The 20,000-nt window shown below is 64.5% G+C and overlaps 1 protein-coding gene across 7 annotated transcripts; it reads right to left on the minus strand.

The window, feature by feature from the left end:
- Window positions 1–923: 923 nt before the first annotated feature.
- Window positions 924–19,778, minus strand: RNF44 (ring finger protein 44). 7 transcript variants are annotated; one of them, XM_037397966.1, is made up of 11 exons: window positions 19,614–19,778; window positions 7,016–7,196; window positions 6,398–6,614; window positions 5,705–5,872; window positions 5,346–5,522; window positions 4,987–5,148; window positions 4,781–4,905; window positions 4,526–4,613; window positions 4,276–4,397; window positions 4,061–4,160; window positions 924–3,949 (listed from the first exon to the last, which is right to left on the minus strand). In XM_037397966.1, the coding sequence occupies exons 2-11, from the start codon at window positions 7,120–7,122 to the stop codon at window positions 3,887–3,889; spliced, it is 1,329 nt and encodes a 442-aa protein (XP_037253863.1). In that variant the 5' UTR covers window positions 7,123–7,196; window positions 19,614–19,778; the 3' UTR covers window positions 924–3,886. The 7 variants fall into 7 exon arrangements, with proteins under 7 accessions (XP_037253863.1, XP_037253861.1, XP_037253867.1 ...); XM_037397964.1 differs by lacking the exon at window positions 19,614–19,778 and adding an exon at window positions 11,660–18,721; XM_037397970.1 differs by lacking the exon at window positions 19,614–19,778 and adding an exon at window positions 11,660–18,720 and having other exon boundaries at window positions 6,398–6,517.
- Window positions 19,779–20,000: the final 222 nt, after the last annotated feature.

Below are 20,000 nucleotides of genomic sequence, written 5' to 3' on the forward strand. Positions count from 1 at the left end.
CCTAGATCAAGTTAGAGGTGGGAAAAAAACTCCACTTGTGAGGGGGGGTGTAAGCCTCGGGGCTTTTGCTCCCACCAGAGTCTTGGTCACAGCAGTGGAGCGGTCCTGTCAGCTCCTGCTCCAAGAGGAAAGTGGTTCCTTTTCTACCTGCTGGTTGCCTGTTCTGGACAGGTAACTGTGCATGTGCCTGCATGGAGCACAGGAGGGAGCAGGGAGGTCTCTCCACCCCCATTTCTGAGGCCTGCAACCTGCAGTAAACCAGCCATCTCTCCTGGTGGCTCTGGGGCCTGGCATGGCTTTTTAACGGAGAACTGACCATTTTCCTCCCAAAGCAGGAGCTGTTTCCTTTCTGGCCATAGAGCCCTCTGGGGCAGCACCCTTGCTACCAGCCTTGGCTGCCAGAGCTCCAGCGGGGGCAACGTGTCTGCCCCGCTCAGCCAGAAGTGCTGGGCACGTGGCTGTTGGGGTGCTGGGGCCCGCTGGGCTGGGCTGGTTTCCCACCCAGCAGGGAGCGCAGGGATTGCTGCGGGCATGCTTGGGGGTGGGCTGCCAGAGTGGAAGCTGCTCCCCCCTGGTGTTGCTGGAGCCAGCCAGGAAGATGCGCTTGTCCCAGGATGGCAGTGGGAGGACTTTCCATCTCCGTGCGAGCTGTGACAGATCTCCACGTGGGAACGAGGGGGGCTGTGGTGCTGGGTCACAGACCCCTCTTGCTCCCACCCTTGGGCTCCCCTGGCCTCTCATACGAGCCCCGTCTCTGGGGGGCTCTGCACCTTCCCTCCACCTGCTCGGTGACTGCCTCGGGACCCCCATCCCTGACCACCGTGTTGGCCTGGCCTCCGCCGCCCCGGGGGACCCTGCAGGGCTGGGCCGGGCTCCCCCAGCCCCCCTCAAGCCACGGCCGAGACAAGAGCCGGGGCACAGCGTGTTGGTATACATCATACATTTATTAGTGAATATCCCTCTCAAAATCAGCCACAACATTAAAAAAAATAATGATTGCACTACTTGGTCAAGCAGAACTAGCAACTTTCATTTTAAAAAAAGTACAAATCTGTTAAAAATTTCAATCAGTATAATACACATATATATAATACAACATACTAGTTATGTTAAATGCTACAAAACCAATATGATTCCAATGGAATGGAAAAAAAACAAACACTTTTAGAGCTTTAAGAACCTTTTTTTTTCTATATATTAGCCTTTTTTCAAATACATACATGGGAAAAATGAGGTAACTGTAAAATGTGCAAGTAACAGAGCAAAAAAAATTATATATATATATTTATATATATATATATATATATAAAAACTTTCTAACACAGAACACACGTCCTAGCACCTTCCGGGGAGCCGCGGGGGCCGCGGGGGTCCCACCGGAGGGCCCGGGGACTGGTATAATAGAACAGTAAACAGTCCACTATCCCACCACAGGAAATCATTGGTAAACAGTGGTATCTACAGCGCAGTCAGCAATCACAAACACCCTAAATAATTGTTTTTTAGTATTTTTTTTGTAATTTTTTCTTTTTGTTATTTTTTTTTAAATGATACTTTTAGCTGCTCATTGGAATAAATTCTGCAGCACACGAGCTGTGAGCTTTCGAGTCGCCGTCAAAGGACCGTAAGGCTTTCCTGGCTCCCTGGGCACCGCGAGGGCGGGAGGGGAGGAGGGGGGCGTCTCCGGGGGCGCGAGGCCGCCGCGCGGCACGGGGACTCCTTTGGTTATCTGTCACTGAGTGAGGGACGGGGAGGGGGCCGGGGTCCTGCCCAAGGGGCACCGAGCCCAGCGGTGCCAGCGCCCACGCCACGGCGGAGCTGGTGGTGCCGGGCCAGGGCCCTCGGCCTCAACATTTTGCACCGGAGGGCGGCCGCCGGGGAGGCTGGGAAAAGGGAGGCAAGGGGGAGCCAGCCAATAGCGACACGCCGCTCGCTGACCCCGCGCAGCTGACTGGCTGGGTAGAGACTGGGCCCAGCCCACCAGTGTGCTGCGAGTGGCCTGCGATTGGCGGAGGCGGCGCGCAGCCCTCTGCCAATCAGGAGCAGGCCTACCTCAGCGGCGCAGTGACGGGCACCGCTCCCCGGGCCTATGGCGTGGCAGCGCAGGGAGAACCGTCCCGCCCACCCACCTGCTGGGCGCGGCCCCTCGCCTCACACCCAGCCCCGACGAGGCGGCCAAGGCCATGCCGGGGGCCAGCCCCGCCGCCTGCCCCCCGCCCCGCGGGGAGCGGCCCCCCCTTCCCACCCCGTCCCCTTGCACACGCCGCCACCGCGGGCGCCCCCCATGCCGCCGCCTCCCGCTCGGAGGGGCGCAGACCCCACGGGGACGGCCCTGAAAGTCTCACGGTCCTGCTGTGGCGTTGCGGACATGTGCAGTACAGTGCATGGCAGTATCAGCTGAGCACGAAAACCCCTCTCCCCACCCCCCTCACCCCACAGCCGGCTAGACGTAGCCAAGACCACGTTCCAAGCTGGTCAGACATGCATGCATATTTGTGAACATTTACATAGGGCTGGCGTCCGCGCTCGGAGGCTCCCAGGCGTCGGCAACGCGCACCGCGAGGGGAGGGTGGGCCTCTCACCGCTACCCTCCGCCACCGCCTGCCACCGCCTCCCGTCACCCTCCTCGCTAATTAATCATGCAAAACAACGGCCACGCGGGATTGCTGGAGCCGGGCGACGGTGGCTTCTCTCCCCGGGCCTGCACCAACGGGGCACCCGCCCGGCCAGCCCCGTGCGGCCGGGAGGATACGGCGGCAGGGGCTACTCACAGCTCCCCCCGCGCCAGCCGGGGCAGCACTGAAAATACACCATGAGGTTACAGATAAACACCCCCCCTTGCTGCGGGGCCGGGGGCACCCACCGCAGCCCAGACGGCCCCCGCTGCCCAGCATGCCGTGCCGTCCAGCCAGCAGGACGGGGGCGTGGGGCCATTTTGATTTATGGCGGTGGGACAGAGAAACAACAGCGGGAGCCGGGGCCAGGCGGCACGCTGGGGACACGGCATGCCCACGGCTGCCAGGTCCCCCCCTGCCCCAGGCCCTGGCTGCCTCGCGGGATGCCACACAGGCCCAGTCCCGGTCGCTGTGCTGGCCGGCCATGGGGAATGAACAGGGAGAGGGGCCGGGGCCGTGCCAGCACCGGCCTCCCACCGGCGAAAGACCCCAATCAGCCAGGACCCTCCGGGGCTCCCCGGGGCAGCTGAGGTGGGAGAGGGGCTGCGCCGGGCTGCGTGCGGGAGCGGGGCTGGAGGCGTTCCTGCTCCGGCCACGCTGCGGGGCTGCTGGTGTCCCACCTTGGCCACGCTCTGCCAGCCACCTCCTCCGGCTGCCCGGCTCAGGGTGCTGCCGGCACCAAACCTGCAGCGCTCCCTCCTCTCTCCTCCCCGCATCCTCCGCAAGCAATGCCGAGGGGAGGAGCCGCCCGCACATCACTGGGTCAAACGGCCACAGAACCAAAAAACGTGATGGAAAAGGAAACGGAGGTGGAGGGGAGGGAACCCTACCACAAAAAACCAAAAAAAGTGAGTGACAAAGGGAAAAAACACTAATTCCCTAGCAGAGTACAAAGACCTGGAAAGTGATGGAGGAACAACAGCGTCTTTGGAGCACGGGAGGGCACGGCCACGTGCCTCCCGCCTCCAGCACAACACGATTCGGGGCCCTGGGAGCGCAGCGGGCAGGCGTCCGGTCGAGTCCGTGCCCCGGCGGGGAGGAGGAGGGCTGGCCGGGAGCCCGGACTGCTCAATGCTCACCACATCCGAGGAGAGGCTTTGGGGAGGAGGGGTAAGCGCAGGGTCAGGCCCTAGCAGCGGGCAGCGGCCCCCGCCCCTGGCCCGGCGTGTCCTCATCCTCTAACGAATTGTGCGGCACAGCGCCTGCCAGCCTCAGTCCGCCTCCCGCTGCACCTCCGACGCGTCTGCCCGGCAGATGGGGCACGTGCGGTTTGCCTGCGGGTGAGGAGGGAGAGACAGGGGCAAGTGAGCAGGCACCCCATGGCACCAAGGCCAGCCGAAAGGCAGCTATCTGCACCCGAAGCACCCGAGAAGCACAGGCAGTACCTTTAACCATTTGTCGACACACTTAGCGTGGAACTCGTGGTTGCAGGGCAGGACGCGGAGAAGCTGCCGGGCCTCGAAGTCGCTGAAGCACACGACGCACCTGGGGGAGGCAGCCATCAGTATGTCCCTGCCACACGGCCCCGGCCCCCAGCCCCCTGCCAGGCACACCCATGCTCCCCCACCAGACACCCCATCTGTGCCCTCGGCTCACTCACAGGGTCTGCTCAGACTGGTGGCTCTCAGGGTTGAAGCGGTAGGACGGGAGGTGCTCGATGTCTGCTTTGGTGAGTCCCCGCGGCTTGGCCTCCCCCAGCCGCTCGGCCAGGTTCAGCAGCGCCTGAAGGAGACGCAGAGGCCGGCTCAGCTCAGCTCGTGCCCCGGCACAGCACCCACCCTGGCAGAGCCATCCCCAACCTTCCCCAGCTCCGCCGTCCCATCACCCCGCAGCAAGCAGAGCTGACACACCTCGTAATTCTCCATCTCCACATCATCCACGTCCAGGTCTAGGCTGATCGTGGGCCCCACGGCTGTTGGCGACACAGGAAGCATAGAGCTGGCAGGGAAGGACGGGGTGGTCAGCGTGGGGCGGCAAAACCCAACCTCCACCCTGGCATCCCTAGGGGGATGGAGTCACCTGTGCAGAGGCCGGGCTGCCGCGTCCCCATCCGCAGCGTCACCCCCACCCCACACATCCCACCGTACCCTCACCCCAGTACTCACAGGAAGTAGGGCAGGAAGCTCGGGTAGTACGGGGGGGGCGGCGGCGGGGGGGGCGGGGGGGGCAGCGCCTGCTGCAGCCGGTACCGCTGGGTGTTCAGCCGCCGGGGCATCATGTGGGGGTATGGCTGCAGGGAGAGATGGGGCACTCAGAGCTGTGCCAGCCCCATGGTGTGTCCCCCTCACCCCTCCACAAGACAGGGACTCACCACGCCAAATGGCAGTTCTTGGTGCAGTGGGTCGTGGGGGAGGTAATGCAGCGGCACAGAGGGGGACAGCGTGGGAGCGTGGTGGGACGGGGGGTACGTGAAGCCCGCGATGGGGTGCTGCTCCCCTCGCAGGTCCACGTCATTGTCTATCCTCTGCAGAGGCTGTAGGGGAAACAGGCTGGGAGGGGCGTCCCAAATTACACCCCCCCGCCCCCGACACTAGCAGGATAAAGGCACCCTGGGCATCCCACCCATCACCCCCAGCTGAGACCCACAGGGACTGCAGAAGACCCCAAGGTGGTCTTCGTTGGGCCACAGGGTACGGAGTGTCCCCAGCCTGCACCCCCACCCCAACTCACCATGCGCGGATGCTGGGCTTGGAGAGGTACAAACTGCCCCAGGGGGGCCATGTGGGGCGGCTGGTGTGGGGGCACTGGCGGCGGCGGAGGGTGCAGGATGTAGTGGTCGCTGGAGATGATGGGGGGGAACGTCTGGTAGGAGACGGGAAGCTGTTGCATGGCACATGCCTGGATCAGCTGTGGGGGTGAGAGAGAAAAACAGGGGTCAGACACCTGCTGTGGGCATGGCTACACACCTGCCCCCTCCCCAGGGCCTCCAACAGACCCTGTGCCCCGGCTGGGTACCCACACAACCTCCAGGCACCACAGCCCAGGCTGGCCCCAGAGATCCCCTGTGGGTGTCCCCTGCCATGACTCACCGGGGGCGGGAGGCAGCAGAGCGGGTAGTGCTGTCCACTGAACATCACTGAGCATGCTGGGAGCTGCTGGGTGCTGCACCCAGGGATGTGCTGGCCGGCGTGGATGGGGAAGCCTTGCGTCGTGACGGTGGTAACCGTATAGGAGAGAGGGACAGGTCCCTGGTGCACCTGAGGACAAGGGGCCAAAGGCACAGTCAGGGTACAGATCCAACTGAGCTGTCCCCATCCCAGCGGGGTGGCAGCAGGGCGCTGAGCACCCAGCGCTGGGACACAACCACCCGGCACCTCCGTTCCACGGGTGTGGCCAGAGGAGAGGGGCTGAGTGCAGCCTGGGTTTGAGGTGGGTTTTGGACCCCTCTTCGCTCCCCACAGACAGGCTGGCACAGCCTCTAACCCAGGACTGCCACCGCAGATGATGGTGACCATTCTGATATGAACAACCCTAAGAGGGGACTGTCCCCAGCCCCTGGGAGCAGGGACCGCCCTGGGCACACCCAAGGTGGCAGGGGGACCCCAGAGTTTAAGTGCTCAGCAGGCAAGAGCACCAGCAGCCTCAGGGTTGGGTGTTCCCAGCAGCAATCAACTGGTCAGAGGGGACCCAGGGACATGTCTTAGGACCGCTGCCCCAGACACCAGCGTGGAGTCACCATAAGGTCTCCCCTTAGCACTGGGGCTGAGGGCTACGGCACCTACCTGGTCATGCAGATCCACCATGAATGGGTTCTGGTGGGGTGGGTGAGCGGCTGGGTGAAGCATTCGTGGCGGCGTGCTGGGGAGAGCGTAGGCACGGGGCTCATCTACAGGGATGTGCGGCTGCTGGGGGAAGGCAGGGTGCAGCTGGGGCTCATCCTGGCCCAGCAGAGTTGCCAGAGGTCGGTCGCGTCGTCCCCACTGACGCCTGGCAGGGGGGCTGTGGGGCCACCGCAGGAGAGAAACAGAGCAGGAGTGACCCCCTGGCCAGGGGCACCACAGCCCCGGGCAGGGTGGCTGTGGGCAGGTCAGTGCCAGCCCGGCTGCCGGAGCAAGATGCTCAGGGCGTTGTGCCAGGCCAGGCTCCTCGTCTGCTTGTGGAGCTCCAAAAAGCTCCTCTGCTCACCCTGCACATGCCCCCCTCGCCATGTCCTCAGCACAAAAGGGATAAAAGGGACCCCAGCTCCCTGGGGACCCATCGGCTGGGCCAGGTGGACGTGCTTCCCTGCCGCCATCTCCCCCCAGGCCCCCCCAGGAGCCGCTGCCTTGCTGCAGCAGGACCACGGAACCGTGCCCACACACCATGGGTGACAGGGCGTTGCACCACCCTGCACCCCGTACCTTCGCTGGAGATGGTCGGGGCTGCTGCAGGGTCCCCCCGAGAAACGGCGCTGGTTAAAAGGGGCAGAGGGCGGCCGCCTATTCACTGCCAGTTCCCATGGTCGCATTGGTGACGTCGGGAGGCGGATGGGCACACGGGACCTCAGGCTCCAGGTAGGGCAAGACACCAGCACCTTGGATGCTGCGAGAAGGACAGCGGGTCACAGCACTCTGACCCCTGGGGCTGTGCAGGGCTGCAGAAGCCCCAGATCCTCCCCACACCCCAGGTCCGAGCAGCAACCCCCCCCCCCCCGCCCACTTCCCCACCACCTGCTTTGGGAAGAGGAAAGGGAACAGAGGCACAGGGCAACGCTGGGGCAGCCACTGCACACGTGGACAAGCTGAGGGGGATGCAGCCCACCTGGCTCCTGCTCCTGCCCCCTCCGCACTGGGAGCCCTGCCACCCACACCACACAAGTGACTGAGCCACCCCAGAGCCACTGTCCCTGCACAGCTCAGCCTGCTGCTCCCTCCCCTCAGGGATGGTAATGCAAATGACTGGAGCTCTTGCTGCTCTGGGACCTAGACCTGTGCCCACCCCCCCTCCTGGAGCCGAATGCGTCCCTGAGGGGGGGGCAGCGGGGGCTAGGAAGAGCCCATTCACCCCCCACAGTTGCCCAGTTACTGTCCCTCCACTGCATGGCCAGAGCCACCTCCCCATGGAAGACACAGACACCAAATGAGAGAGAAGCACTTGTTTTTGGCACAGAGAAAAAAAGCAAGCAGCGAAGGGCCCCGTGGCTGCGGCAGCACCCCAGGCTGCTCACTGGCCAACAGGGAGCCTGAACCGGGGGGTGGTCCAGTGTGTCCTTGGCCGAGACAGGCTCCAGTGCTGCTCTAGGGGCTGCTCTCTCTTGCCGGGCTCCTTCACATCCTACTCTGGACCAATGCTGCTGCCCCGGTGACAGGCACGGGGGACTGGCAGGGGACACGGCAGCTCATGGCCCTGCTCTGGCTCAGTCTGTGTGTGTCAACTCCCTGCTACACACAGGGCGAAACTGCACATCCCCGTGGGGAGGGGGACACGCGTGGGCTGCAGCTGAAGCCGGGCAGGCAGCTCCACTCTGCCATCCACCTCCACAGGCAGGGAGGGGGGTCAGTGGGAACACAGCCCATGCGGACCCTGCCCCACCTCCCTTCCTGCACCCAGGGTGGTGTCCCCACGCCAGAGCCCCCCTCCCACCACACAGTTCAGCCGCACAGCCCCAGTGAAGCTTGGAACTTTGCAGAGGAGGTATCTGCACACAGGGCTACTTTTTCCCCAGGCTCTGGTTCCCCTGGTCCCAAAGGGGCCTTTCCCTGGCTCCATGTGGGTCCAAACCCCCTCCGAGAGGCCTCCACTGGGCACCCTCCCACTGCCCAGCAGGCTCCTCTGCCAGCCTCCCTCGGCCTCCACAGCCAAGGCCAGCAAGTGGGAGTAGCCATGGCCTTGGCACTGCACCCCACGTGCCCTTAAATCCAGCTTGCCTGCAGGCTGGTGGTGCACCCGCCCAACACAGATCCTTCTGCAACCCTTCTCCTCCTCCATGCTCATAGCAGAGGCACGCTGGGGCCGTGAAGGGCACCCCGAGCCCAGGGAGCACTGCTCAGCCCCAGGAGAAGATGGGTGATGGTGGTGGGGTGTCTCACACCAGCAGAGCGAAGCTACAATATCACACCTGGGGTGACAGGCATCACCAACTCCTGCGGGAAGTCACTGGGGCAAGCCCTGTGCCACACACCAGTCTCTTCTTAACCTCACCCCCATCTCTATACCGTTCTGAGTGCTGAAAGCAAATTACTCTCTGTTTCAGGGGAAAAAGAAAAAAAAAAACCCCAAAAAACTAACAACCAAAAGCCACAAGCTGAGGCCCCCCCCAGGAGCCTGTCTGTGGCTGCCGCTGGGGAAGGGGCCGTGCTCAAGGACAGGGGTTTGCCCCACGGGTGTTTTATGCTGTCCCCAAGCCTCGTGCCAGGTGCCAGGCACCCTGCCGGGGGGCTGCGAACCAGGCTGCCGCAGGGGCCCAGGTCTAACCCCGCTCCCCAGGAGTCTCCCCGAGGTGTTGCTGCTTCCAGTTCCGAGCACACGCGGTACAAAGGCCCCGCGTGACCTGACGGGCACCTTCCAGCCGAGACACCCCAGCGATGGGCTCGGGGACAGGGAGCGCCTCCACACAGGGACACTAAATCCACGCAGGGGCTCACCTGGTGGCAGGACCCCCGGAGCAGGGCGGCTGCCCTGGCTCCCAGGACACATCTCCCGCAGGCAGGATGTCCCCAAGTCACCGGGACAGCGGTGACCGAGGGGCGCAGGGCTGGCATGGCCCCCCGTCCCTGCCACAACCGGGAACCCCCGCCCAAGGCACCCACCCTCCTGTCCCACGCAGGCACACCCGGCTCCCTCCCGCACACCCGTGGCTGGGAGCCAGCGACCACCCCGGGCAGGGTCACCGTGACCCTGCGGAGGCCACCGCCGCCCCGCAGCAAAGGGGACCCCGGGCCCCGCAGCCCCTCGGTGGGGCGGGGGGCGAGGCGGCTCCCGGGCCCCGCCGAGAACAAAGTTAGCAGCGCGCCAGCGCTCACGCCCGGTGCCATCTGCTCGGGCAGCGCCGGGCTCCGGGGCTGCCGGGGGAGCCGCCCGCCCGCCGTCGCCTCTCCGGGGGTCCCGCGACCACCGTGCCACCCGTCACCGGCTCCGTCCCGGCACCCCGGACTCCCCCGCAGCCCCTTCCCCGCCGTTCCCATCGCGAACGCCGCCAACTCCCCCCGGGAGCGGGGTCACCCCTGGCCCCACCACACCGGCAGCCTCTTCGGAAGCCGCCCCGCCGACCCCGACCCCAAACCCCAGCCCAGCCCCTGGGGTCTCGGGGACGGCGGCGGGGCGGGCGGCACATCCCGGAGCGCCCCGGCGGGGCACCCCACCTCGCAGCACCCCAGGAGCGCACCCCAGCCTTCAGCCCCGGGGGTGCGCCGCCCGGCCGGCAGCCCGCGCCCCCCGCCGCGGCAGCGGAGCCCCGCCGGTGCTGGTGCCGGGCGCGGAGCTGTGGCTTTAAGAGCGGCCGCTCCGGGGCCATGTGCTCGGCGCCAAACAAAAGCAATAACAAAGGCGGCCGCCGGGCCCCGCCGCCGCCGCCACCGTTGCCCGGGGCAGGTGCCGCCGGGGGTCCGGGGAGCGGCCCCCGCTCCCCCCTGCCCCCCCGCCCGCACCTACCTGCACCGATGGCCTGGGCCGCCGCTCCGGTGCCGCTGCGGCACCCCCGCCCCCTCCCGCCGCTCTTTGTTCGCCGACGCCGGGCCCGGGCCTGCCCCTCCGCCCGCCCGCCGCCGGCCCTCCCTCCCGCCTCCCGCCCCCCGCCGGGCCGGCCCCCTCTCCGCCGCCGCTGTTTCCGGTGCCTCTTTGTTTTCCGCGGCGCGGGGCGGCCGGGCGGCCACGGCGGGCCAGGGCAGCCGCCGCCGGGCCGGGGCGGGATGGGGCGCAGGGGGGGTGCCTGCCCCTTTAAGAACCGGCGGCGGCGGGACGCACCGGACAAGAGTCACAACACTCGGAGGCCCCGGGGGCGCGCGCGGCGGGCGGGGGGGGGGGGGGGGGGGGGGGGAAGCGGTGCGGCGCGCGCGCGCCCCACGTGACCAGGCGTGTCACGCTCCGCAGCCATCTTGGAGGCGCGGGGCCGGGCCGCCACGCGGGGCAGCGCCGGGCTCCGCGGGCCGTGTCCTAGCAACGGCCCGGGCCCGGTACCGGCCGCGCCGCCGCACCCCGCCGCGACGGGCTCTGCGGGGCCGCGCCGAGGGCGCCTCGCCCGCCGCTCCCGGCCCCACGGGCTGGCAGCTACGTGAGTCCGGCGGGCCGGCAGCGCCGTGCGCTCCCGGCCGGCCCCCGGCACCGCGCTCTGGCTGCCAGGTGGGCGGAAGGCCCGGGCGGGGGGAGGCGACGGCAGGAGCATGGGGCTCCCCGCCGCCCTCCCGGGCAGGGGCGGCAGGATGGAGAAGCCGCTCCCCTCCGGCTCCCAAAGACCGAGCCCTGTGCCCGCACCGGCGGCCTGCCGGGCACACGCGGCTCCCCCCGGGCATCTCTACCCAGTTCCAGCTTCCAGGCACCGGAAAAGCCCCTTTTCCTTCAGAAAAGCCTCCAGCTCTCTCCCCTCGGCTCAACAAGGAGCAGCAACTCCTCGGAGCACCGCCTGCAGGTCTGCTGAGCAAGCCGCCCGGCTGGCCGCTGCCACGGGGAGGCTGTGCCGCCGGCCCCCCGCATGCCCCCGGCCGCACCAGTCAAACCTCCGTGCTCCAGAGAGCGCATCGCGGCGGCTCTGCTGAGAGCCTGATGCTGCAGCCAAGCCAAACTTCCCCGGGTTACAAGGCACACTTAGAAATTCCCAGGTAGGCGAGTCAGCCACCCGGCAGCCCTGATGTAATGCCTGTAAACCAGCCCTCCCCTGACAGCTGGGCTTTAAAGTGCTGACAACCAAAAGGGAGCTGATTAATTTGTAACATCACCCCTTTCAAAGGAAACCTCAGAGCGGTGGCAATGATTTAATGATTCAGTAGGCTCATCATTGCAACGAGCGGTTGGATTCAGTTTTGCCCCAGCCCCCTCCAGGCCCCTCTCAAGGCCAGTTCACCAGCTCTCACCTCTGAATCCCAGTGCACAGGACGAACTGCACCAGCCTCGAGGACCCCCTGGGACATGGAGCATCCTGGGGCAAGCTCCTTCTGCCACAGCTGTCAACGGCACCACAGCCAGCTGCTTCTGTCCCCATGGCAGGGGACACACAGGACTAGAAAGCAGCATGGCAGACCCCTATGACAGGGTCAGAGCCATGTGCTCAGACAAACACGTTTGAAGGAAACAGCCAAAGGTGTGAATCATCAGCTCAGATCTGAATGATCACCCCTCAAGGTCTGCTCCACTATGGCCTCTTCGCTTCAAGAGCTGGGGACTAGAGGGAAGAGGAGGAAAACAGCACTCTGCACTTTGACCTTGTCACTGTTTGCAGGCAGAGGCAGCACCGCACCTTTACAAGGCTGCCAGGACACAGTCTGATCCTGGGCAGAGCACCGACAGCAGGCAGAGGCCACAGATGGTGGAGATCAGTGCAGACACTCCCTTCGGACCCGCTCCAGCATCACCAGCTCCTCCATGGCCAGCAGCTATTGATGTCCTCAGGACAGCATCAGGAGAAGCCATCAATGGAGCATGGCTTACCAGTGAGGCACTGGTCATGCTCCCCGCCCAGTCAGGCTGGACTGTTTCTGTGGCAGAGCCACGTCCAGCCACGCCATATACAGCCGTGCTGAGCCCGCCTAGCCAGCTCCTGTGAGGACATCCACGCGCATCCATGAGGCACATCCAGCCGCAGGGTTAGAGCACATGGAAGCGGCTCAGCCCACACCTGCCCTGTGCCGTCTCAGGACCACAGCCACACACACCGCCACCAACATCACACTGCCCCAGCCTCGGAGCTCTGCCTGGAAGGGCCATGTGAGGAGCCCAAGTGACACCCTCTCTGGTGCTACAGCAAGGCTGGCCATGGACAGCAGCACTGGTCAGTGCTTCTAGGCCAGGACAAGGGATCTGTGACACGCCACGTAAGCAGGAACCCCACGTGCCAGGCAGCAGCCTTAGAAAGCTCTACCTGTGGGGGCTACTCAGGCTGAACCCATCTACTCTGCAGCCAGCAGGCAGCCCATCACGTCCCTCAAGAGAGCCAGGGACCGGCAGAACCAAAGCCTCCCCCAGCCCAGGCTCTTTAAGACACCATCTGCTGCCACAGACGGGCCGCCTCCCTTGCCCCATATATAGGTCAGGTCTGTCACCAGATTAGCTGGGGTGATTCGAGTGGTGTGAGCGCGTCTCCCACTGGAGGTATGCTCTACCCTGCCCTCTCCCCAGTACCCACTGTGCCAGCAGCTTGTCCCCACACTCTCCCTGGCCTCTCCCCCAAGTCTGGGGAGAGGAAGAGGTCCTACACCCTTTTCTCCCCTCCCCAGTACCTGGAAAACAAGTGAGAAGAAACCAGCACTAAGTACCCAGAAGCTCCCAGACTGCAGGAGGGCAGCAGGAGTGTCCCCTCTCTACCCAAAGCCTGACACAAGCACCAGGGGACATGGGACACCCCAACATCAGCAGCCACCGCAGGGTGAAGTGCTTCTCCGCTGGGTAGACGGGGGGACAAGCTCCCTCCCTGCTCTGCATACCCCAGTGGAGCCAAGTTCGCTGGGAGCGGAGGCAGGACGCCTCTGCCGCGATCACGCAACACCCACTCACACCCCCAGACTGACAGCACTCCCGTCAAACGCCTCCAGCCACACACACACATGTGGAGGATGCTAACATGAGGAGCGAGTAGCTGCACAGGCAGCGGAACTGATAACGCTCAGTTTCCTGTCGATCTCTCCCATGTGGATTCTCTGATGTCTAGTAGCACAGCTGAGCTGCACTGCAGATGGAGAACGAGCAGCATCTTCCTCACCGAGAGCCAAAGCCTGTAGCAAGCCAAGACCTTTGAGACAGCTACCACACTTGACCCCTACCACAACTGACACCATCCAGCAAGTTCAAAGCAGAGAGAAGACAACTCACAAATAAACAGTAACCTTGCACAAGCCTTCATTTCCTTCAGGACAGGGTAAATAATCTGCAGAGATATCTCCACCTTCCTTTGTTTGTCCTAGAAACACCAGCACAACCTGAATAGCATGACCAGAAGGCTGCTGGTGCAGCAGCCGGGTCCAGCTCAGGTACCTCTGTAGCTCAGTGGCATCAAGCAATGGGTTGTGTCCTCTGCTCTGCTGGGTGGACTCTTCTTCCCCGGCCAGAAGCATGCTGAACCACGCTCACCTGTGTCTGTCCTGGCATCCTGCAGCAGCTAGTTCCACAGCTCAGTTGCACGTGGGTGAGGGGAGAAAAGCCAATGTCACCCCATCTGTCCCCAACCTGCTGCCCAGGCAGCCTCCCTGGTCCTCCACTTCCTTTCTACCATGAGGCACTGTGGTTCAGGACTCTGTACTCCTCTACCCTTCACGTTTTAGTTCTTTCAGACAGCTCTTTCCTAAAACAGACCCAATCTCTCCTCAGGCAGAGCCAGCCCACGAAGCAGGGATTCAGCCCGCCTCCCCATCCCCAGTGTCCCTGGGAGTCCCCAGCTCACCTCCACCTCTCCTCAAGCATCCCTCCAAGTCCAGCCTGCTGTCTACATGCTGCGGACAGTGTTAATAGTGTCTGCCAAGTGAGCAGCCAAGGGCAGGAGAGGCTGGGCTCCAGACACCTTCCCCACTGCTCCCGGCTGGGCTCAGGCAGAGCGGCTTTGTCTGGTGTTGCAGCTCCAGCAAAAGGATACGGGCAGAGCCAGAAGCTGGTGGACAGCAAAGAGCAATTTCGTTACCGCTCAGCAAAACGAAGCGTCTCTTGAAAGCGCTAGTGACAGTCAGGAAGTTGGGCTGGGTGTTTTGTTTTGCATTTTAAGAAGCCTGCAGGGACACCAACAACCTACAATGATCATTTTCAGAAAGAAGCTCAGAGAAACTCAGGATTTTCAGCAACCATTTACCCTCTTTTGTCCTTGATTTAAAATTTGCCAAGAGGCTGCTTACAAGATGCACCGAAACAGGCAGCGACCACTGCCTTAAGTGTAAAGGCAGCTTGCTGCAATACCTCCCCAGTACATCACTCAGAGAACCCCACACCAGCGCCTGGGGATGGTTTTAAGAGCAAAAACACGACTTCAAAGCTGACAGCCCCTGTGCACAAAGCGCGACTGTGCGGTGACAACAGAGCAGCCTGGGGCACAGGAGCCGGCTGACCTCTGCTATGGCTCTCGCCGACGGATTTTTATTGTTCACCGCTCTCCCAAAGCGCAGGCACGGAGAGAAAAGCAACTAAGACATTTGGCTCAAAAATGCAAAAGCAGTCAGGGAGCCCCACCAGCACAGCAGGGAAAAGACAACCTGCTGGAGGGGACCGCAGCTCAGCACTGCCAGGCTGGGGGGAGGAAGGGCCAGAGCACGGGCCATCCCTCCCCAGGAGGCAACAGAGCCCTGGGTCACCACAACACAGGCTCAACAGAGAGGAAAGCAGCTCCTAACACACAGCACCACAGGCCAGCCCTCCATTCTGCACGGTCGAGCTGAGCTCCCTCATCCTGCTTTCCAGGGTAGCCAAGGAAAGACCACAGCTATAGCTCTGCAGCCAGCGAGGCCAGGTCTCCAGGGACTGGGCTGCAGCTGGAAAATAATATTCCCAAGGCCTGTCATGACTGCTGCTTGCTGGGGACACTGCTCACCTCGCCCTCTGCCATGCACACAGCAAAAGCCAGGAAAGCCTTCCCAAACCACCCCGCTCCAGAAAACCCAGACATCTCGTATTGGACACAGGCCCCCATGAGCTGCTTGTGCTCTCCAGGAAACGGCTCCTGCCCTGAAATGCTGAGGACTCGCCAGGTACAAGAGTGAAGGAGGAAAGGATACGCGCCCTGGGGTGGCTCTGCTGCCCAGGGAGTTGGCAGGCTGGCTTCCCCCAGCACCCTTGCAAGCTGACAGCATGGATCCATACTGCTCCCCTCCAGAACCGACCTGTCTCAGGGAGCCATGCAACATCTTCACGCAGCTCCGTGACCACAGGACTCAGGGCCTGGCTCTCCCGAGTTCCTGCCACGCCAATGTCAGAGGGCCTGTGGGAAGACTCCCCAGCACCAGCAGCTTTCTCAGACATTTTAGCAGCCTCTGGAGACATCAGACTGGCATGGGCTGTGCCTGCCTGGCAGGTACACAAACCCCTTGGTCAACTATTCACCTGTACAGGACAGGTGACAAACCACGTTTCTCCAGCTCACCCTGATCAGGGAGCCAGGGGATGGTGGGAAAATGCTGTGCACTGGCTCCTCAATTCAGAGATGAAAAACCATAAGCACCCAAAAGCTCCATGCTTTTCTGCTGAAAATCAGCACGGCGCTGCTCACCGCTGGCTGCCTCACCACCACCTCCCCAGCCGTGCCCGCGGCTGGCCTCACGTGATGTTGAAGTGGATGCACACAGTAGGAGTGGCTGTAGTGACAGCGTTACAGCTTGTGTCCGACACACAGCTAAGCCCAGCAAATCCCAGCGCTCTGCAGCTCTCATTTACAAACCCCACACGCTCTGCGCAGGTACACAGGCTTCAGTGAGAGCTCAGTGCCCACAGGCCCAGGGAAATGACACCTGGAGGGAGGCAGTCCAGCAAGCACAGGGCTCCTGAACTCTCTGGTGTCCACCAGTGTGAGGACAGCCCCACACCAAGCCCCTGGAGAGCTCTTCTTACACCAGCCCCTGTTCAGGCTGGGAGCCCACCTCCCCAGGGCCAGCCCCTCTGCTATTTCAGCACAGATACTCCCACAGGGGAAGCAGGAAGACCTGGCAGGACAAGCAGGACTTCGCCCTGTCCTGCTCTGCTCCAAGCAGCTTCACTCACCGCTGCTGCTCTGGGGTGGCAGGACTTCACCAGCTCTGCAGACACCTGGAAGAAATGCTGTGAGCTGAAGCCCCAGGCCCTACCTGCCAGCTGTTATTTCATTCCTCTAACAGGTCCATAAAACAGGGATAATTAAATCTCCCCTAAACTCTCTTCCATTTAAAATAAAAATCTATAGTCCCTATTTCATTAGCTGGCTCTGGGTTTTACAGCTTGATCAATTCCCCTCGCAGAGCCACGGTCCCAGGCAGGCAGACATAAACACACAGCGGGCAGCTTCCATGGTGCAAATCAATGGGCATTCGCAGTCTCCTCTCCCCGTTCTTTGTTCCTCGCTCACCAAAGGGGAGCCACACAACATGGCAGGTAGGGACAGCGCGTTTCACCACTCAAGGGAACATCACTGCCATGCATGGCTTCCGAGGTCAGATTTAGTAGAGGCAGCAGTGATGCTCCCCCTCCAGTGAAGGGAGGGCCCAGCACGGGGCCCCAACACCCTAAAGGTGAGGCAGCTCAGCAAGCACAGAGGCAGGGTGATGCCTCTCCACTCACTCCAAGGTGAAGAAGGACGAGACTCAGCTCTCACAGCTGATGACTGGGGCCAGGGCCCTTCTCAAGCACCAGCCAGGAACCAAGAACAGCCGCCACTACTCCAACCTCCCTGCGCACGAAGCAGAAAAGACTTGTCCCAGAGACCTGAGCACACAGGCTCACCATTTCCTGCCCTTCCCAGCCCTCCACTGCTGCCCTGCCACATGCCGCCTTCCCCCAGCCAACGTGCCAGGCCAGTGGCTGGAGCAGCCGGGGCTCCAGATGGTTCTCGCCACCCCTGCAAGCCTCTCCCTCTGCTGCGGCGGGGAGCTCCTGGCAGCAGATGGAGGGACCACAGCAGCAGCGAGAGCCGCACAGACAGTGGACAGGCAGAGCACCTGCCTGCCCACGGATCAGCACACTGGGCAGTCCTTGCCCTGGGCCAGCACCCAGGTGCCACCCAGCACCCATCACACCGTTTCCCTCTGCTTCAGACACACGTCCCTCCCTCCTGCCTTTGCTCAGCCAGAAAGCAGCAAGATGCCACAGTCCCCATCCTGCCGGTGCCAGGACACACCGTGGAGGCAGCCCCAGCCACACAATGCCAGTGATGGACAGACCACAGGCCTGGGCCCAAACTGCAATCTCCACCAACCTGCCTGCAGGCAGGCCAGCATACTGGTACCTGCCAGGGGTACGTCACTGGGACACAGGAATAGCTGCCAGCCAGAGTGCTCAGCTCCAAGCAAGCTCTGGGGGGACAAAGCCCCGTCCCTGCATGGCTGTGTGCAGGGAGGGTGACACCAGAACCTCCCAAAAGCACCCAGGTGACTCCTGCCTCACCTCCCATGCCAACACCTGCCCTGGCTCTACTGGCACCGCCACCCGATGCAGAGGGGCACAGAGGGGTGCGGAGGGGCTGCGGCTCACCTGCTAAACCAAACCCACTGCCCAAGGGGCGTGACACCGCAGAGCGCGGCTCCCACTGCCTGGCCAGCCTCAAAGCAAACACCCAAAGGTGACAAACAAAGGCACCCAGCAGGCACTCTGCATTAGCAGTATTTTTAGACACCGCTATGGAGCCGGCCTTATTATTTTCATTGCAACGTGCATAATTACCCACCATGCACCGCAGTGACATCAGACGCAGCCCGCTCCCCTCTGACAGCCAGCGAGGCCGGCGCCCGCTCCTCCTCCCCGGGCTCCCGGCCTCAGGGACTGAGCTGCCCACCCCGCAGAGCCCCGCACACCTCCCCGGGCACGGCCTGCCCTGCACAGGGGGCCTGGGGCGCAGGCAGCGGAGCAGAAATGGGTGCAGGTGGCAGAGGGACCGAGCGAGGCAGTGACACAGGGTGGCAAAGAGACGAGCACGGGGCCAAGCTCCACATCTGCAGGCAGGCGCAGCCAGCTGGGCTGGAGCACAGGACCAGCACCGAGCTTGGGGCCGAGATGTCAGCGCAAAACCGCGCCTCGCAGGAAGAGGGGCTGTCCCCGTGTGGAGGGACAGGACAGCACCCGTGGGGCCTCGGGCTGCCCACGGGGCTGAGCTCCCGCCCAGGAAAGCAAGTCCTGGAGCACATCCCACCTGGATGGAGCACGCCCCAGCTGCCCGCAGCCCGGCGCCACGCACCCTCTGCGGGACAGGGCTGCCACGGGCGCCACGCACCACCCGCACTCACCGCAGGGTCGGTGCCACGGCCCGTCCCGCTGCCCCGGGAGCCGCCACCACCCCACCCGTCCCTTGGGGCTTATTTGTCTCCTACCTCTCCCCCACTCACAACTTTCTGAAGAGTTTTGCCGCTTTCCATCCGCTCCCCTCGCACACGCCGGGGGCTCGCCCTCAGCCGGGCCCCGCTCACCGACCCCGGGTCGGGCAGCAGGGCCCGGGGGCTCCGGCAGCGGCGGCCGCAGCACCGCGGGGTGCCCGGCGAGGCGGGGGCGCAGCAGCGGCCTCGGCAGGAGCCACCGGCTCACGCCCAGCCGGGGCCGCGGGAGCCCCCCGAGGAGGCGCTCCGACCGGGGCAGCCCCCGCGCTGCCAGGGAGGCCCCGGGGGCGGCAGGGCTCCGGCCGGTGCCCCAGGCAGCGCCACCGCGGGCCCCCCGCCCCCGAAGGGCTCCCCGAGAACCGGGGACTCCTCCCACCGGCGTGCGGCTGCCGGTGCACCGGGCCCCGCTGCCCTCTGCGGCCACCTCCCCCGAGCCCCGGCACTCAGCGCAGCCCCCGCCCCCGCGCACCGGGCCCTGCGCTCGGCCCCGGCCCCGGTACGCCGCGCCCCCCCCCGCCTGCCCGGCCATCCGCCCCCTCCGAGCCACCCCGGCCCGGCCCGGCTGCCCCCCGCCGCGCACCGGGCCCCGCTTGCTTCTTCGCCCGTCGCACCGGGCTTCGCCGGCCCGCGCATCCGTCCCCCGAGCACCGGGCCCGGCCTGCGCCCTGCACGGGCTCTGCCTGCCGCCCTCCCCGCTGCCCCGGGGCCGGCCTCCCCACCCCGCTGCACGGGCTCTCCCTACCTCCTTCCCCAAGCCCCGGGCCCAGCCCGCCGCCTTTTCCCGGTGCACCGGCCCTGCCCCGCGCAGCCCAGGCCCGCGGCCGCCGCCGCGCCCCGTACCTACCGGAGGCGCGCCCCCAGCGCTCGCGGGCCGCTCGGTGCCTGCCCCGGCCCTGCCTGCCGCTCAGCCCGCTCGCATGGCGCGGCGGCCGGGCCCGCCGGGCTCGGTGTCCGTCCCGGTGCCGCTCCCGCTCCGGCCTCGGCCCGGCCTCAGCCCCGCCTCATGGCGCCCCTGCGCCCGCCGCCCCGATGGAACCGGCCGCGCCACCACCACCACCCCGCGCCGCGCCGATGGGCGCGCCCGCTCCCCTCCCGCCGTACTATGCCCAAGCGCGGCGCCACCCAAACCGCGCTGTAGGGCGCTCCGGCCGTAATGCTCCGAGTGGCAGCGCACACCAAAGCCGGACCGGGGCTGTGCTGGGGAAGATATCCCGGGCCAGCCCTTCGGAGG

Source organism: Falco rusticolus, chromosome 8, assembly GCF_015220075.1.
Source record: "Falco rusticolus isolate bFalRus1 chromosome 8, bFalRus1.pri, whole genome shotgun sequence".
In the NCBI taxonomy this organism is placed as follows: domain Eukaryota; kingdom Metazoa; phylum Chordata; class Aves; order Falconiformes; family Falconidae; genus Falco; species Falco rusticolus.

Excerpts from the sequence above, each read along its gene's own strand:
- RNF44 (XM_037397964.1), bottom strand. The coding sequence starts at position 11,819 with ATGCTGCTTTCTAGTCCTGTGTGTCCCCTGCCATGGGGACAGAAGCAG. Across the intron at positions 7,197-11,659 it reads CTGTGCACTGGGATTCAGAG|CATCCAAGGTGCTGGTGTCT; the intron begins GTGAGAGCTGGT and ends TCCTTCTCGCAG. Across the intron at positions 5,523-5,704 it reads TCTGCTGCCTCCCGCCCCCG|CTGATCCAGGCATGTGCCAT; the intron begins GTGAGTCATGGC and ends TCACCCCCACAG.